General features: G+C 42.5%; 1 protein-coding gene across 2 annotated transcripts in view; it reads right to left on the bottom strand.

Moving 5' to 3' along the window:
- Window positions 1-18985, bottom strand: part of RNF10 (ring finger protein 10) — a 41953-nt gene that overhangs the window by 19746 nt on the left and 3222 nt on the right. For both annotated transcript variants that reach the window (XM_047696938.1, XM_047696939.1), the window contains exons 2-3: window positions 8327-8523; window positions 801-1000 (exon numbers count right to left, since the gene is read on the bottom strand). In XM_047696938.1, coding sequence (XP_047552894.1) covers window positions 801-1000; window positions 8327-8523 — 397 coding nt within the window. The remainder of the gene's footprint in view (window positions 1-800; window positions 1001-8326; window positions 8524-18985) is intronic.

Genomic DNA, 18985 nt, shown 5'->3' with positions numbered 1-18985 from the left:
GCCTATTCTCACTCAATCATTTGATTACCAATTTATATAAAGTACTAACCAGTTATTTGAGTCTAGATCCAAGGTCAAATCTTACATTATAACTAATGACACACAAAAGGAAACAAAAGGCAATCAGTATTTGAGCAAATATATGCCAAACACTCCAACCCTGTCATTCACTTTCCTCCTTTATAGGAGGAAGCGGAGTCTCAAAGTGGATAAACAAATTACCTAATTACCAAAATAAAATTTTGTACAAATTACCAAAATAAGATTTAAATCTGGGTCCAATTCAAAAGAAAACTTTTACTACATCATGACACTAAAGCATTATTTAATTTTAGCACTTATTAATATATTTAAGTAATATATTCTTTTAAGCACCAATAACATCTGCTTGAAAAGTTGTTTTTCAACACTTGCCACCCCCCTCAAAACGAGAGAGAGAGGAGAAAAAGAACCAAACCAAATCCTTTTCTACCTCTCTCCCACAGCAATTTAAAAGAAGCTTCTGCTGGGGCACCTGCACAGCTCAATCAGTTGAGCGTCTGCCTTTGGCTCAGGTCATGATCCCAGGGTTCTGAGATGGAGCCCTGTGTCAGACTCCCTGCTCAGAGGGGAGGTCTGCTTCTCCCTCTGCCCCTCACCCTGTTCGTGCTCTCTCTCTCTCTCTCTCAAATAAATAAATTTTTACATGAAATAATATAAAAGAAGCTGCTTCTAAAGAAATAAAATAAAAGCTGCTTCTCAGCTCCAGCAACTGCCCAGAGGCTCAACTGCACTTTCCTCCTAAGAGTTGACATACTCACTTGGCCTGTAAAAAGAGTTCCTTGTTAAAAGGCTTATGCCCCCACTTGTTCCTTTTTCCCCAGCTGCCATGTCCACCGCCTTCAAAGTGACCCGCCTGGCCACGGGGTTCAAAAGTGAAATTCAACAAATGGTTCAAATTGATCTTCTTCGGACCAGAGAACTGGGCAGGGCTAAACTCTGCCCTTTGAGCCTCTGCTACCTAGAACAAGAATGAATCAAGCATTTCAGATTATTACTGACTTATAGCAGAAACTAGCACAATCCCTCCTTCTACATGGCTTAAAATACTTACTAAATGAAACACAGGCTTAAAGTAAACAATCTTCCTAGGAGAAGGTAATACAAAAAGTCCACCAAAAGGTGGGTGGGAGTGAAGAGGGGGACCAGAGCCTTGAACATACAATTACTTCAACTGCTCAGCCTGCCCTGTGAAAAGGCAATTAACCATTAAGTGACAAAACCCAACAGAACTCCTAGCTCTCTTGAAGCACAAAGATTTATTTACTGGATTAATCTTTTGACAGTCCCAGAGGACTCCTCCACCTTTACTCTTACTAGCTACCTGTTCTTTGGTTTGTTTCTGGCAAAAGCGAGTCTGTGGAACTATACTCTGGAGGCAGCTCGCAGGCAGGTGCTAACGGCCATGGGCTTCAGGATCCTGCCAGAGACCTCCTGTCTAAGACACACACTGCTATTCGTTGTTAATTAAAACTGACGGAATTAGAACATGTAGGCAGACTACCTCTGTGTCCAGAAATAAACCCAATCGGCAGATTCAGAAGCAGTTTAGAAAGTGGCAAGAAATCACATGGGCGAAATACCACTGCACACAAAGATGGAAGAAATCATGTTGGGCTTTTTCAGTTTGTTTTTGCTTTTTAAGATTTTCTTTATTGGGCACCTGGGTGGCTCAGTCGGTTAAGCGGATGCCTTCGGCTCGGGTCATGATCCCAGGATTCTGGGATCGAGTCCCCTATCGGGCTCCCCGCTCAGCAAAGAGCCTGCTTCTCCCTCTCCCTCTGCCTGCCACTCTACCTACTTGTGCTCTCTCTCTCTCAAATAAATAAATATTTTTTTTTAAAGAAGATAAATTAAAAAAAGATAAATAAATTTTTTAAAAAGGTTTCATTTATTTTTTTAACAGAGAACAAGTGAGAAGAGCAGGGGAAGCAGTAAGCAAAGGGAGAGGGAGACACAGGGTCCCCACTGAGCCCCAATGTGGGGCTCAATCCCAGGACCCTGGGATCATGACCTGAGCTGCAGAAAGACGCTTAGCCAACTGAGCCATCCAGGAGCCCCTTTTTTTGGCTCTCTTAACATTCCCAAATTGAAATGGAAGACACCTGTTATAAGTCAGCTAGTGCATTCCTTTCTTTCTTCTTCTTTTTTTTTTTTTTAAGATTTTACTTATTTATTTGACAGAGAGAGACACAGCTAGAGAGGGAACAGCAGGCTTCCCACCGAGCAGGGAGTCCGATGTGGGGCTCGATCCCAGGACCCTTGGGATCATGACCTGAGCCAAAGGCAGACACATGACAGAGCCACCCCGATGCCCCAGCTAGTCCATTTCCTAATCCCAGTATCTCAACTGATGTTAAAAACACTTTGCCACATCAGTCATATTAGTATATAGTCACTTTAAACAGCTATATACCACTACATCATTTAAGTATACTATAATGCCCCACGTAGGACACACTGTTTATAGCTTCTCCTCTGTAACAAAATAATGTTATGATAAACCTATTTTTTAATAGATCTTTGTGCACAAATATTTGGCCATGTACAAATTAGTTATTTCTTCTGAATGTATAGTAGGAATTACTAGGTCAAAGGAAAAGCAAATTTAAGGCATTTGTTACTTAGTCAAATTTAGAGATTAGTAAACAGCACCTACACATCATGAAGAATACAGGCGTGCCCAGGTGGCTCAGTCAGTTAAGCATCCAACTCCTGATTTTGGCTCAGGTTATGATCTCAGGGTTGTGAGATGGAGCCTCACTCAGGCTCCACATTCGGCACAGAGTCTGCCTGAGACTCACTCTCCCTCTCCTCCTGCCCCTGCTCATGCTCACTCTCTAAATAAATAAAATCATAAAAAAAGAAAATCTAAAGAGTACAGAAATGGTGAAAAATACCTTACATTGCAGAAGCAACCAATATGGCCTCAGATATCCAATGCATATAAACCATAGTACAAGACCCTTATAATTAAGTGACAAACCATAAACAATTTCCTTTCATCTCAACAAAAGATCCCGGGAGACAACACCTCCCACTATTTATGTAACTCACCACAGGAAGCTCAGGGCTTCCAGTCCTCTGTTGTCTCTCAACCCCTGGATGCTCATTTCCATGTGCCTCTTCTATTCCCTCATCAGTCTTATACCCCCAATGCCCCAACCCTACATAAGAGATTGTGCTCACTCAGCAAAATCCTCCACACCTTCAACCTTCTATCATCACCTTGTTATCCTAGTTGGCCCAATGCCATCCTCTCCATTACTGCCCATCACAATTCCTGATAAATTATTCTTCCAGGGGCGCCTGGGTGGCTCAGTGGGTTAATGCCTCTGCCTTCGGCTCAGGTCATAATTCCAGGGTCCTGGGATCAAGCCCACATCTGGCTCTCTGCTCAGCGGGGAGCCTGCTTCCCTTCCTCTCTCTCTGCCTACCTCTCTGCCTACTTGTGATCTCTGTCAGATAAATAAATAAAATCTTAAAAAAAAAAAATTATCCTTCCAAAACACTGACTTCTCAGTTCCTTGACCCTCACCTCCTCCAATTAGCTTGCCCTTCACTCTACCTCAGACACCCAGTTCCCAAGGACATACCATCTAGATCTGTGCCATCCTATACAGCAACCACTACTAGCCAGTGCCACACATGAAATACCATTTTAGCTATACTGAATAAAAACATAAAAATTAATTTTACCATTTCTTTACTTTTTTAATGTGGCAACTAGAAAAGTTTCAATTATGTAACTGGCCTGCATTTCTACTGGACAGCACTGCTCTACATCTAGACCATTAAGGATAATAATCACATCTCTTCCAACATCCAAGCAGCAACTCCCTCCTTTCCTAGTTTGTTCCCTTCAGGTCTGAATCCACAATTCTTCAGCCCCACTGGGATCTCCAAAACAGTGATCCGACCCACCCCTACAATTTTGTTTCCTTACTTGGAGTAGATCCTATGGTCCATTTACCCCTTCTCTTTGGTCATCTGTACTCACCTGGCAAAACCCCGATTAATCCAACTCTGCCTATGTATTTCCATACCAGCACCAGAGAGTTATACACAAGAACACAACCACACCACAGCAACCAGTCTCACTGAAGTAGGCCCTTAGGCTGCCTGGCAATATTACCACAACCAAATGACAATTCTGTACCCACTTAATTCCCCAGTCACCCAGACAATTCCATTCCTCAAGGCTTCCAAGGCTCCTCTCTCAGCTCATCTTCCATACTTCACCAAGACAATAAGAACAATCAAAAAAGAATTCCTACATCCTCCTACCAGGTACTCTGTCCTCCTCCTGTGTACTGAGGGATGAACAGGCAAAGCTCTTATCTAAGCCACTTGTACACAAGATCCCAACTCCTCAAGGACTCAAGGACACTGTTATAGCAATTCTCCCCCTTTTCTCTGCATCATGTTCCCCCCTCACAGGACAATCCTATTACCAGAGATATGATATAATTTCTCTAACTTTAAAACCTCTGGACTTCACACTCCCTCAAGCTACTGCCTCACCTCTCTGCTCCCCTTTAGAGCAAAGCCACCAGAAAGTACTATCTAAACTTGCTATTCCTTCCTCCCTGTCTTTCATTTTCTCTAAATCTATGCCAATCAGGTTTTTATCCTTGCCACTCCACCAAAGCAGCTCAAGGCCAACAACCTACCTTCCTATTATCAAATCTACTAGTCAACCAACTTACGTTCCTATTTATAAAATCTACTGGTCCACTTTCAGTCCTCATTTTCTGCCTATCCGCACAGGGCAAAACTAACTACTTTCTCCAAATGGCTTTCAGTTCCCTTCCTCCCTTTTCGCTGATCCCTCATGATCCTGACTCAAGCCTCAGTCCTTAAATCTCTTCCCTTTCTGCAGCAACTCACTCCTTAATGATCTCACTTAGTTCCACAGCTGCAAACACCAAATGCACACAGACACCTAGCTCTAGCCTGGGTCTCTCCCTTCAAGTCCAGATCCCATTAACTGCCTATCTCTACTTAGAAATCCAGTAAACTGGGGCGCCTGGGTGGCTCAGTGGGTTAAGCCTCTGCCTTCAGTTCAGGTCATGATCGTTGGGTCCTGGGGTTGAGCCCTGCATCCAGCTTTCTGCTCAGCAGGGAGCCTGCTTCCCCCTGTACCCCCGCCTGCCTCTCTGCCTACTTGTGATCACTGTCAAATAAATAAATAAAATCTTAAAAAAAAAAAAAAGAAAAGAAAAAAGAAATCCAGTAAACCTCTTCACATAAATGTATTTCCAAAACGAAGTTCTTTATCTCAACTCCCCTTCCCACCCCACCACCCCCAAACCCTGTACTCCTCTGGAAATCTTCCACATTTCAGCATATGATATTTGAATTGAACTCCTGCCAAAAACATTCATTTTTTACTCTGCTCAGACCCCATATCTAACATATTAAAAAAGTCATGTTGGGGGCGCCTGGGTGGCTCAGTGGGTTAAAGCCTCTGCCTTCGGCTCAGATCATGATCCCAGGGTCCTGGGATCTCTGCTCAGCGGGGAGCCTGCTTCCTCCTCTCTCTCTCTGCCTGCCTCTCTGCCTACTTGTGATCTCCGTCTGTCAAATAAATAAATAAAATCTTTAAAAAAAAAAAAAAAAGTCATGTTGGCTCTACCTTCAAACATTAGCCCAAAGGGCACACCTCTCACCAACTATCGCTGTTTCAAAGTTTCCATCACTCTCACCAGAAACATCTTAACAGCCTCCTAACTAACCTCCTTGGTTCCACACTCCCTTTTAAAATTCCATGTCAGATTACAGCACTTCTCTTCATAAACCCCTGATGGCTTCCCATCTCTCCGAACAAAAGGCAAAGTCCTGCAAGGCCCCACATGATCTGACCCCTCCTTCCCATTCTTTAGCTTCATTCCCTACTCCTCCTCCTCCTCCCAGGGAAGCCTACTTGTTTTACCTCAAGCCAAAAACATTACCACCTCTGATCCCTTACTGCTTGTGCACTTGTTGTTCCTTCTGGCTAAGACACTCTTCCTCAAAACTGTATGGTGTGCTCCCATGCTCGTTTAGGACTCTACTCACACTTCACCTCCTCGAGAGCAGCTTTCCTTAGGCACCTTCTAAAACCGTACCCTTGGGGAGCCTGGATGGCTCAGTTAGTTAACCATGTGCCTTCAGCTCAGGTCATGATCCCGAGGTCCTGAGATGGAGCCCCACATCAGGCTCCCTGCTCAGCGGGGAGAGTCTGCCTCTGCCTCTCCCAGCCCCACACACACTCATGCATGCTCTCTCAAATAATTTTTTTTTTTAAGATTTTATTTATTTGACAGAGACACAGCGAGAAAGGGAACAGAAGCTGGGGGAGAAGTAGAGAGAGAAGCAGGCTCCCTGCTGAGCAGGGAGCCCAATGTGGGGCTCAATCCCGGGACTCCGGTATCTTGAGTCAAAGGCAGATGCCCAACAACTGAGCCACCTAGGCGCCCTCAAATAAGTAAACTCTTTAAAAAAATAAAAAATAAAATTGTATTCTTCGTTATTCTCTATCCTAACTCTCTCAGTCTACTTTTTGTCAATTCGGTAAGCACTTACCTTCAGATTTATTATACAGATGACCCCTCAACAATGCAGGCATTAGAAGCACCTACTGCCTGCACAATCAAAAGGCCAGGTATGACTGCTGACTCCCCCAAAAACTTAACTGCTAATAACCTACTGTTAACTGGAAGCCTTACCAATAACAAACACTCAACGCATATTTTATATATCATAGGTATTATACATCGTATTTTTAAAATAAAGCTAGAGAAAAGGAAATGTCATTAAGAAAATCAAAACAAAGGGCGCCTGGGTGGCTCAGTGGGTTAAACCCTCTGCCTTCGGCTCAGGTCATGGGATCGAGCCCCACATCAGGCTCTCTGCTCGGCAGGAAGCCTGCTTCCCCCCGCCCCACCAACCTCTCTGCCTACTTGTGATCTCTGTCAAATAAATAAAATAAATAAAATCTTTTAAAAAAAAAAGAAAGAAAGAAAGAAAGAAAGAAAATCAAAACAAAGACACCTAGGTGGCTCAGTCGGTTAAGCGTCCAACTCTTGATTTCAGCTCAGCTCATGATCTCAGGGTTATAGGATCAAGCCCCATGTCAGGCTCCATGCTCAGCATGGAGTCTGCATGAGATTCTCTCTCCCTCTGCCCCTCTCCCTACTCACACACTCTCTCAATAAATAAAATCTTAAAAAAGGAGAGAAAATCAAAACACATTTACAGTACTGTATTATATTTATTTTTTTAAAAATCCACATAAGTGGACCCATGCAGTCCAAACCTGTGTTTTTCAAGGTTCAAGTGTATAATCATTTATTATCTCCCTGAACTAGAATATAAGCTCCAGAGGGACAATATTCCACTCAGTATTGTATTCCAAACTGAACAGTATCTGATACACACCAGAAGAGAACTAAATTCTTGGTGAATGAATGAATTCTTCTATAAATACATTAAATGTGTCTTATTCTATAATGGTTACATAATATAGAACATTCAAACAGGAAGACAATTTAACCAGTCCCTTGCTAATTAAGGTTGTTTCCTAGATTTTCTAACTACCAACAATGCTACAATTAACTACCTCTTAAGGAAGTCTTTATGGACTTACAAAAGGATACCTAAGAAACTCCTAAAATCAGAGTACCTGGGACTAAGGATATAGCATTGTGCATTCTGTTTTGCTTTGTTTTGTTTTTTTAAGATTTTATTTATTTATTTGACAGAGAGAGATCACAAGTAGACAGAGAGGCAGGCAGAGAGAGAGAGAGAGAGGGAAGCAGGCTCCCTGCCGAGCAGAGAGCCCGATTCGGGACTCGATCCCAGGACCCTGAGATCATGACCTGAGCCGAAGGCAGCGGCTTAACCCACTGAGCCACCCAGGTGCCCCAGCATTGTGCATTCTGCTAGATACTACAGGGCAAATGTCATTAATTAACTGAAGTCACTTTATTACCTAAATATTTAAGAGGTACCTCTAATTCAGGAGTGATGACAGAAGGACTATACAAAGTAAGGTACCCCAAATTTGCTGTGATTTCTCACAATCCAGGATAATGTCTTCCTCCACCAAGGAAATTTCCATAACTTTCAAGGGAAAAAAGGAGGCAAAGTTCCAAACCTAGTTAATCCTCAACTATTCAAGACTGCTTTGGTTATTTACTTTTTCATGTTTCTCTCCTCACCAACTACTGATAAACCTGGGGGAGGGGGGCGGAATCAGAGCTCATGCTTCTTATTTTAGAAAGACCATTCTTAAATTCCATACCTCATCTCGTCTTCCACCATTAAAAGAAGAGCTAAAGACTTTGCTGCTGCCGCCGCCCCTCTGTGGAGGCATCTTGTTAAAAGTTTTGCTTTTCTGTGAATTGGAGCGACGGGACTGGTTGCTAAAATTTTCATTTTTGGGATAGGAAGGTTCACGTTTGCGATTAAAACGCTTGGATCCACTTGAGTTCTTTCCATCTGAAAGCAAGAAAGGCAAAGAATTAGTTAAGAAATGATACACAGGGCTCCTGGAGGATCAGTTGGAAGAGCATGTGATGCTTTATCTTGGGGTTGTAGGTTCAAGCATCCCCATCAGGTAGACACTACCTAAAAAAAATCTTTTAAAAATAAACTAACAGGGATACCTGGCTGGCTCAGTCAGAAGAGCCTGGGACTCTTGATCTCAGGGTTTTAGGAAAATAAAATCTTTAAAAATAAAAATAAAGGTTAACAGACCCTTCCACAACCTCTAATAAGAAATCTCGGTTTGGGCCAGAGCTTTGGGCAAGACAACTCACAGTAAGGTGGTTTTTACTTTGGCTCTTTATTTTTGTTACAGATTGTATTTACTTATTTATTTGAGAGAGTAATCAAGTGAGAGAGAGAGAGAGAGAGAAAACACGTGAGGAAGCATGAGCAGGAGGAGAGGGAGCAGCAGAAGCAGACTGCCCACTGAGCAAGGAGCCCAATGCAGGGGCTCCATCCCAGGACCCCAGGATCACAACCCCAGCAGAAGGCAGATGCTCAACCCACTGAGCCACCCAGGTGTCCCAAATTTTTTTTATTTTTTATTTTATTTATTTTTTAAATTTATTTATTTGACAGACAGAGATCACATGTAGTCAGAGAGGCAGGCAGAGAGAGAGGAGGAAGCAGGCTCCCCGCCAAGCAGAGAGCCCAATGTGGGACCTGATCCCAGGACCCTGGGATCATGACCCGAGCCGAAGGCAGGCAGAGACTTTAACCCACTGAGCCACCCAGGCGCCCCCCAACTTTTTTTTTTAAATGCCAAAGCCTGAAGGGTCCCTCCTTCAGGAGGGATACAAATGCAAATGAAACCAGAGATTTTTAGTTCACAATATCTCTCTTTTTTACAGGGTTTAACCTGTAAAGGGTTTTTAACCCTTAAAAAAGTCCACTTAGATGAAGTGATTAAAAAGTGCCTGGGGCACTCAGGATGGCTCAGTCCACAGGGCATGCAACTCTTGATCTACGGGTCCTAAGTTTGGGAGCACCATGTTGGCCATACACCCTACTTTTAAAAAAAATTTTTAATAAAAAAAAAAAAAAGGGGGGGGTCAGCCTAAATCTATGAGGGAAAAGTATTTTATCTGGAAGCAGGATAGAAGACATTATTTTCCTTAAATTACTACAACATAACTAGATTCTATAGTGCAAAGGCTTGGCCTAGGCTCTAGCAGGTACATTCAAAAGGCATAAAAGCAAAACAATATTTACATATACACTAGACATCAAACTGAGAAGCCATTAAATTGACAAAACAAAAGAAGTTGAGTTCTAAAAACATATTAAGATCAGCATGAGTCATATTCTTTTTAAAAACATTTCTTGGAGCGCCTGGGTGGTTCAGTCAAGCATCCGACTCTTGGTTTCCACTCAGGTCATGATCTCAGGGTTGTGAGACTGATCCCCGCAGCTTCATATGGAGTCTGCTTAAGATTCTCTCTCCTTCTCTCTTTGTCCTCCCCCTGGCTCACTCTCTCTTCCCCCCCTCAAGTAAAATCTGAGAAAAAAAATTTTAATATATTTCTTGCTTTTTTCCTCCAGTCATAAGAACATATGTTCAATTTTGAAATCTGGAAGAATAATTTAAATTTGCCCCTATCCATAGAATACCAAATACACACAGTGCATAATTTCCTTTTACTCTCCATTTCATACACTGGCCACGTCTCTCACAAAATGACAGACATAATAAAATACACTGTCTTCTATTACTCCATGAGCATTTTCATGCATCTCTAGTCTTCAAAGAATAGTTAATGGCTGCACAGTCTACCATATGCTTATAATAGAATATAACCAATCCCCTACTGCTATATATTTAGGTGGTTTCTAGTTAGCTAGTTAGCACTGGGAGCGTCTTGAGGACTGTGTGTACGATCATGTCAAATTCTCAAAATGAAATCAGCAGATTAAGTATGATCATTAAAGCCTTTTATACATTCTCAAGTTTCTTTCTAAAACCATTGTACCTATTTATTTACATTTTAACAACACTGTAACAGAGAAAAGTCTAGGTCTAGGTCACTAGGTCACTATTGACAATGCCCAGTTGAATAAACTTTGTTAAACTGAAGGGTCAAAATTCTTGTTTTAAATTTTATCTTTGGGCGCCTGGGTGGCTCAGTGGGTTAAGCCGCTGCCTTCGGCTCAGGTCATGATCTCAGGGTCCTGGGATCGAGTCCCGCGTCGGGCTCTCTGCTCAGCGGGGAGCCTGCTTCCTTTCCTCTCTCTCTGCCTGCCTCTCTGCCTACTTGTGATCTCTGTCTGTCAAATAAATAAATAAAATCTTTAAAAAATAAATAAATAAATAAATTTTATTTTCTCTGACGAGTAGCAACAAATACTTTTTCAATCTGTTGACCATTTGTATTTTGTATAAAGAACACTTGTGGGGCGCCTGGGTGGCTCAATGGGTTAAGCCTCTGCCTTCGGCTCTGGTCATGATCTCAGGATCCTGGGATCGAGTCCTGCATCGGGCTCTCTGCTCAGGGGAGAACCTGCTTCCTCCTCTATCTCTCTCTCTGCCTGCCTCTCTGCCTACTTGTGATCTCTCTCTGTGAAATAAATAAATAAATAAAATCTTAAAAAAAAAAAAAAAAAGAACACTTGTTTTGGGGGCGCCTGGGTGGCTCAGTGGGTTAAGCCCCTGACTTCGGCTCAGGTCATGATCTCAGGGTCCTGGGATCAAGCCCCACATCACATCGCATTAGGCTTTCTGCTCAGCAGGGGGCCTGCTTCCCCCCCCCCCCCGCCCTCTCTGTCTGCTGCTCTGCCTACTTGTAATCTCTCTCTCTGTGTGTCAAATAAATAAAATCTTAACCAAGAAAAAAAAAAAAAAAGAACACTTGTTTTTATTCTTTGCCCCATATTTTCTACTTGGGAGTTGAACTGCATAGATTGTTTTGTCCCCAATTGAAAGAAAAATCCTGACAAGACACATTTAACATGTGCCAAAGTTTACCAGCAAAAAAAAAAAAAAAAAAGGGAAAATGAAACCTATTTGAAGACAATATAAACCTAAATAACTAAAGGTAGAAGAGGTCCCCAAATTAGTCTTAGGACAAAAAAAGACTACTTTATCTTTCTTTTCCCTTTGCCCATTCCATGTTGTCTTTTTTTTTTAATCTCAGAATAAAATTTGTTTTTTTAAAGGTTTTATTTGAGAGAGAACATGAGAGAGAACAAGTGAGGGGGCGCGCAGAGGGAGAGGGAGAAGCAGACTCCCCACGATGTGGGGCTGCGGTACTCGATCCCAGGACCCTGGGATCATGACCTGGGCTGAAGGCAGACGCTTGGCTGACTAAGCCATCCAGGCACCTTCAGAATAAAATTTATTTTATTTTATTTTATTTTTAAAGATTTTATTTATTTATTGGACAGACAGAGATCACAAGTAGGCAGAAAGGTAGGCAGAGAGAGAGAGATGGGGGGAAGCAGGCTCACTTCTGAGCAGAGAGCCCGATGCGGGGCTCGATCCCAGGACCCTGGGATCATGACCCAAGCCGAAGGCAGAGGCTTTAACCCACTGAGCCACCCAGGCGCCCCTAAAATTTATTTTATTTTAAAAAGATTTCTGTCCTGCCACATGGATGGAACTAGAAGGTATCATGCTTAGTGAAATAAGTCAATCGGAGAAAGACAACTATCATGATCTCCCTGATATGAGGAAGTGGAGATGCAACATAGGGAGTTTGGGGGGTAGGAAAAGAATAAATGAAACAAGATGGGATCGGGAGGGGAACAAACCATAAGTGACTCTTAATATCACAAAACAAACTGAGGGTTGCTGGGGGGGGGGCGGAGGAGGGAGAGGGGGTGGGGTTATGGATATTGGGGAGGGTATGTGCTATGGTGAGTGCTGTGAAGTGTATAAACCTGATGATTCACAGACCTGTACTCCTGGGGATAAAAATACATTATATGCTTATTAAAAATTTTTTTTAATTAAAAAAAAAAAAAGATTTCCATCCTGTCTTAGATTTGTCTATATTCACAGCATATCTTATTTCAACATGGAAATCTGACCAATTCAAGGCTGCATACTAATTTAATGGCTATCATTTCAGCAGAAACTTAGAATGGAAGTTGGGGGACTCTTAATGAAGAAATCCACTGGGCTTACGCTCAAACTTTAAGGAGGTGGTGCTTTAAAAATCAAGAGGATTCCACCGTGAGCCTCAGAAACTAAAGTTTCTTCCCCCAAATATAGCTTAATCCTGTTATGTTAAAAATATGTAATTCAAGGGCACTTCTCCCTCTCCCTTTGCTGCTCCCCCTGCTTGTGTTCTCTCTCTGTGTCAAATAAAAAAATCTTAAAAAAAAAGAAAAGAACATATTGGGGCACCTGGGTGGCTCAGTGGGTTAAAGCCTCTGCCTTCGGCTCAGGTCACGATCCCAGGGTCCTGGGATCAAGCCCCAAATTGGGCTCTCTGCTCAGCAGGGAGCCTGCTTCCCCCCTCTCTGCCTGCCTCTCTCCCTACTTGTGACCTCCGTCAAATAAATAAATAAAATCTTAAAAAAAAAAAAATGTGTGTGTGTGTTGTGTGTGTGTATATGATTCATAGAAAAATAGAAGGAGACATACACATACACAGCAAGAAACAGACTCTTAACTAAGGCGAACAAACTGATTACCAGAGGGGAAGGGGGGGGAGTGACATAGGTGAAGGGGATTAAAGAGTACACTTATCATGATAAGCACTGAGTAATAGATACAACTACTGAACCACTATATTGTACACCTGAAACTAATATATGTTAACTATACCGGAATTAAAAGTAAAATCTTAATTTAAAAAATCTTTTCTAAGGACACATATATATCGTGTGTGTTTGTATATATATAAATATATATATAGAAACAGGTCTGGAGGGGCACCTGGGTGGCTCAGTCAGTTAAGCGGCTGCCCTTGCCTCAGGTCATGATCCTGGGGTCCTGAGATCAAGTCCTGCATCAGGCTCCCTGCTCAGCAGGGAGCCTGCTTCTCCCTCTCCCTCTGCCTGCTGCTCACCATGCTTGAGTGCTCTCTGTCAAATAAATAAATAAAATCTTAAAAAAAGAAAAAAGAGGGGTGCCTGTGTGGCTCAGTGGGTTGAGCCTCTGCCTCTGGCTTGGGTCATGATCTCAGGGTCCTGGGATCGAGCCCCGCATCAGGCTCTCTGCTCGGCCCTTCTCTCTCTCCGCCTGCCTCTCTGCCTACCTGTGAGGCCTCTGTCAAATAAATAAATAAAATATTTTTTAAAAAGAAACAGATCTGGAAAGGCAAGGCGCAGGCTGTTAAGACAGTTAACTTCGGGAAATGCAGCTTCACTTTTACCTAATCAAGTGGTTTCCAATCCTGCCAGTTTGAAAGAATCACCCAGATAAGCTTTTAGGGGATCCCAATGCTCAGGCCTCACCCTCTAAGATTCTGACTTAAGTATACAAAAAGTTCTGTATACTTATCGTTTGGGTAGTTTTGAAAACTACTAAGTACCTAGAAAAAATTATTTCTATGTAAGATGACCAACTTATTTTATAGCAGATTAATAAATCCAAAGTGAAGATACCCTCAAAAAAAGAAAAGGAGGGGCACCTGGGTGGCTCAGTGGGTTAAGCCCCTGACTTCAGCTCAGGTCATGATCTCAGGGTCCTGGGATCGAGCCCTGCATCAAGCTCCCTGCTCACCAGGGAGGCTGCTTCCCGGCCCCCACCAGCCTGCTGCTCTGCTACCTGTGATCTATCGATCTATCTCTCTCTCTCTCTCTCTCCGTCAAATAAAAGAAAATCTTTAAAAAAAAAAAAAAGAAGAAGAAGAAGAAAGAAAGAAAAGAAAAGGAAGCACGAGCTGATAAAATCAAAGTCTGAATTTTGAAATCAACCACTTCACACTTACCCTGTCACCAGCATGGCTTAAATGAGAGGTATGCCATCCTCTCCAAACCTGACCAAATCACAACCTGGGAGTCGAGCTAACAGTCACAGGCAATGGCAGCAATGCAGAGAGCAGATGGTCACAGAAACTCTGCCAGGCTGGGTTTACTCCTACCAATCACCTTTCAATCCCAGGTAGGGAAACTGACCAGAGTTTAACCTGAAGTTAGAACTTAAGAACTACACTTTCACCTACTACTTCAGTCAGCCACAGTTACTGACCAACACAGCATCATTGGTAACAGAAAGTGAAGCTTTAGTTCTCTCGCAAATGTTCTTACTTGTGGAGTTGATAATAAGATTTCAAATAAGTAGAAAATTCAGAGGAACAGGGTCCAAGCTAACTTTACCATGAGAACAAATGAGGGCTTATGAAAACAGGCAGGTACAGAAAACATAGATTTTCCAAACCTCATTACCGAAGACTGTTTCAGATGATACCGCATTTCACCCTAATACCTTCAATACAAGCACCTAATAGTTACATAGTTTAGGTAAAGCCAGATTCTATATTTGAACAAGAAAGTTCTATTTTTATTTCTTCACTTATTACCACACAGGCAAGGAAACAGTTTCATCACATTTACAGAACTGCTCTCTGATGGACAGGGAACTGCTCATTTCTAAAACAGATTACAAAATGACCACATATGTATCACGATTTTAGTTGCTCAAACTCCATCATCTTGTCTTCCACTCGCCTAAAAGTATGAAGTTAGATAACTGAAGTGAGTCTGGCTTTATCTCTAGACCCAGGCAACAGGCAGCTAAAGACTGAAGGTACAGTCAGGCCTGTGACCCAGAGATAAAATTCGGAGTATGATTTTTGGGATGTCTCATAGACAACTTGTCAGGACACACATATGAATAACGTGGGGGTTAGAATCTGTCCTCCTTTCTCTGAAAGGAGACAGCAATAAAGATGATCTGCTTCAGATTTTGGAAAAAGTCAAGTTCCTAGCAGAAACATATTCTCCACTGTAAGTTTTAAATTTCCGGGTGCCTGGGTGGCTCAGTGGGTTAAGCCTCTGCCTTGAGCTCAGGTCATGATCTCAGGGTCCTGGGATCAAGCCCCACATCGGGCTCTCTGCTCAGCGGGGAGCCTGCTTCCTCCTCTCTCTCTCTCTGCCTCTCTGCCTACTTGTGATCTCTGTCTGTCAAATGAATAAATAAAATATTTTTTAAAATAAATAAATAAATTTCCAAGTGGTGGTTCTCAGTCCTGGCTGCACAGGAGACTCACTCGCAGAGACTTTTAAAACTGGATGCCAGGGTCCAAGGACCCAATCCAGACCTAAAAAATCAGAGAGAGGGGCGCCTGGGTGGTTCAGTTGTTGAGTGCCTGCTTTCGGCTCAGGTTGTGATCCCAGGGCCTGCTTCTCCTTCTCCCATTCCCCCTGCTTTTGTTCCCTCTCTTGCTGTGCCTCTCTCTGTCAAATAAATAAATAAAATCTTTAAAAAAAAATCAAAGAATCCCTAGGAAAGAGCTCCACACATCCCTATTAAAAACAAACAAACAAAAAAAAACTCAAAAAAATAAATAAATAAAATAAAAAGAGCCTCAAGAAATTCTGATGCACAAGCCAGAGCTGAGAACTATAGAGGACGACTATCAAGACACATTCCAAAATGGACAAGACCATTGGTTAAATGACTCAAATCCAGAACTCAGGATCACAGAGTCAACAAGAGACTTGAAACCTTAATCCATGTCTCAGTTCTTCCACATCTCCCTAACAGAAAGGTCTCTACCAAATAACACATCTCAGTCTTTCCCTCCATTGCCAAATTAAAGGCCAAAATTTTTCCACAGTTAAATAATTTGGCATCATCAACATTTCTAGCTCTAGTTCTAACAGGTGGCACAACCTAGAGGTCAGAAAACCAGCCAGGAAGTTTCTGCTGCTGATTCATGCTGTAATCACAAGCAAGTTGCTTACCCACTCGGAGTAGTTGACAAGCACCTCTGGAGGGGCAACATATGGGCTTACTATAGAAACAACTGACAACAAATTGAATCCAGCTGAAATTAGTAATTCTTAATGAAAGAGAGAAGTGGTATCAAAAATGACACGTGCCAGGGCATCTGGGCGGCTCAGTGGGTTAAGCCTCTGCCTCCGGCTCGGGTCATGGTCTCAGGGTCCTCGGATCCAGCCCTGAATCGGGATCTCTGCTCAGCAGGGAGCCTGCTTCCCCCACTTTCTCTGCCTGCCTCTCTGCCTGATTGTGATCTCTTTGTCAAATAAATAAATAAAATCTTAAAAAAAAAAAAAATGACACATGCCAACAAACTGAGGGTTGCTGGGGGGGTGGGAGGGAGGGAGGGGACAGGGTGGTTGGGTGATGGACATTGGGGAGGATATGTGTTATGGTGAGTGCTGTGAATTGTGTAAGATTGATGATTCACAGACCTGTAACCCTGAAGCAAATAATACATTATATGTTAATAAAATTTAAAAATTTAAAAAATATATAATAAACCATTTCTTATGTTAAAAAAGAAAAAGAATGGCAAGCGCCAAGTTACCTGCATACAAAGGGCAATATTTAAATATTGCCTAGGACTTATTTTTTTTTTAAAGATTTTATTTATTTATCTGACAGAGAGAGAGAGCATAAGCAGGGGGAGCAGCAAAGAGTGAGGGAAAACCTGGCTCCCTTAGCCCGACTGAGCCACCCGGGTGCCCCTGCCTAGGACCTCTTAAGAATTCACTTGAGAGGCACCTGCGTGGGTCAGTAGGTGAAACATCTGACTCCTGATTTCAGCTCAGGTCATGATCTCAGGGGTGTGATCGAGCCCCATGTTGGGCTCCACACTGGGCACAGAGCCTGCTAAAGATTTTCTCTCTCAGGGTGCCTGGGTGGCTCAGTCATTAAGTGTCTGCCTTTGGCTAAGGTCATGATCCCAGGGTCATGGGACTGAGCTCCACATTGGGCTCCCTGCTCAGTGGGACGCCTGCTTCTCCTTCTCCCACTCCTCCGTTTCTGTTCCCTCTCTCGCTTTGTCTGTCAAATAAAGAAATTCTTTTTAAAAAGAAGGAAGGAAGTATGGATGGATTAAAAAAAAAAAGAAAAAGAAAAAACCCTCGGGTGCCTGGGTGGCTCAGTTGGTTAAGCAACTGCCTTCGGCTCAGGTCATGATCTCAGGGTCCTTGGATCAAGTCTCACATTAGGCTCCCATATCCATGGAGAGTCTGCTTCTCCCTTTGACCTTCTCTCTCTCTCTTATGCTCTCTCTCACTGTCTCTCTCTCAAATAAATAAATAAAATCTTAAAAAAAAAAAAATTCTCTCTCCCTCTGCCCCTCCCCTCCAGCTCTCCCCATCTCTCCCTCTCTTAAAAAAAAAAACACTTGAACAAATCACTCTCACCCCCCTCTAAAGCCTCAGTTTTCTTGTCCATGATCCGAGGCTTATCCTCTACCCCACCTCCTCATAATGTCATGAAGATTAAGGGAAAACTTCTGTAAAATGCCTACCACAGTGGTCAGCACGAAGTTGCCATTATTATTTGGAAGACTACTATTATTAATATATCTAAATCATTCTTGTCAAAAGCACCCCCTAGACTTCCAACAAAGCCATATAAACCAAGGACTCCAGCCAAAAGGCCTGGAAATTTTTATGATTTCTCTAAGTGGTTTTTATTAAAGGCTCAAGTCACCTCAATTTTCAAAGCCATCAAAAATCTCCAGGTCCATTTACAGCCCAGAGCATTCTTCAAGGCAGATTACCACTAGTAATCTGGCTCCTGGTACCGGAATAAGAGGAAGTGTGTCAGGATAGTGCTTCGTATCACCAACCTCAAAATAACTGCTTCATAATACCTGACCTTCCCTTAACCTCCATGGTAGTATCATCCCCCACCCAGGGGAATGGGGCAAGAGCCTGGTTCTGGGCCAGGGTCCATTGTTTGTCCATAAACTGCATAACCTCTCTCTCTAAAAAGCCTCTTTTTACTTTCTTTGCTCCTTCTAAATGACTTTCCCCAAACCCTAAACCACCTTTCTCCTCTGGGCCATATTCCTAGGCTATTCACTGTTAAGTGTTCTTAGAATTATATCTTAGAACTACTGGAACAAAGCTGTAGGAATATACCTAAGAAAAGGAATGTTATGTGAATGTTTGAAGCAATTAGCCAAAGCAAAGAAACTGCGGTATGCCATGCTGGCAGAAAAGATCAGGTAAATCCCAGGAGCCAAATTTACCTATTTCCGGCGTGCATGAACTTAAGCCAACTGCAGGAACAAAGACTCAAGTGTATTAAACATGTAACTAGGAAGCAAATGACCATTTCTGTCATGCAGTTTAGAAAATAGAACAGACAGGGTTTTTTTCACCTGAAGTAGGGAGAGAGGAAACGGGAATTAAATATTTAAAATCTGAACAACCCTTATTCTTGTTACTTTGACAAAAGAAGGCAAGTTACGTATTTTCACCTAACTTCCCCTTTCTTTCTTCAACTCAGTACTCTGAAACTCAAGAGGTCCTTTCAACAGTT

Source organism: Lutra lutra, chromosome 12 (assembly GCF_902655055.1).
Source record: "Lutra lutra chromosome 12, mLutLut1.2, whole genome shotgun sequence".
Lineage (NCBI taxonomy): Eukaryota > Metazoa > Chordata > Mammalia > Carnivora > Mustelidae > Lutra > Lutra lutra.
The sequence above is the reverse complement of the archived record's forward strand: the minus strand, read 5'-3'. Positions and strand labels throughout refer to the sequence as shown.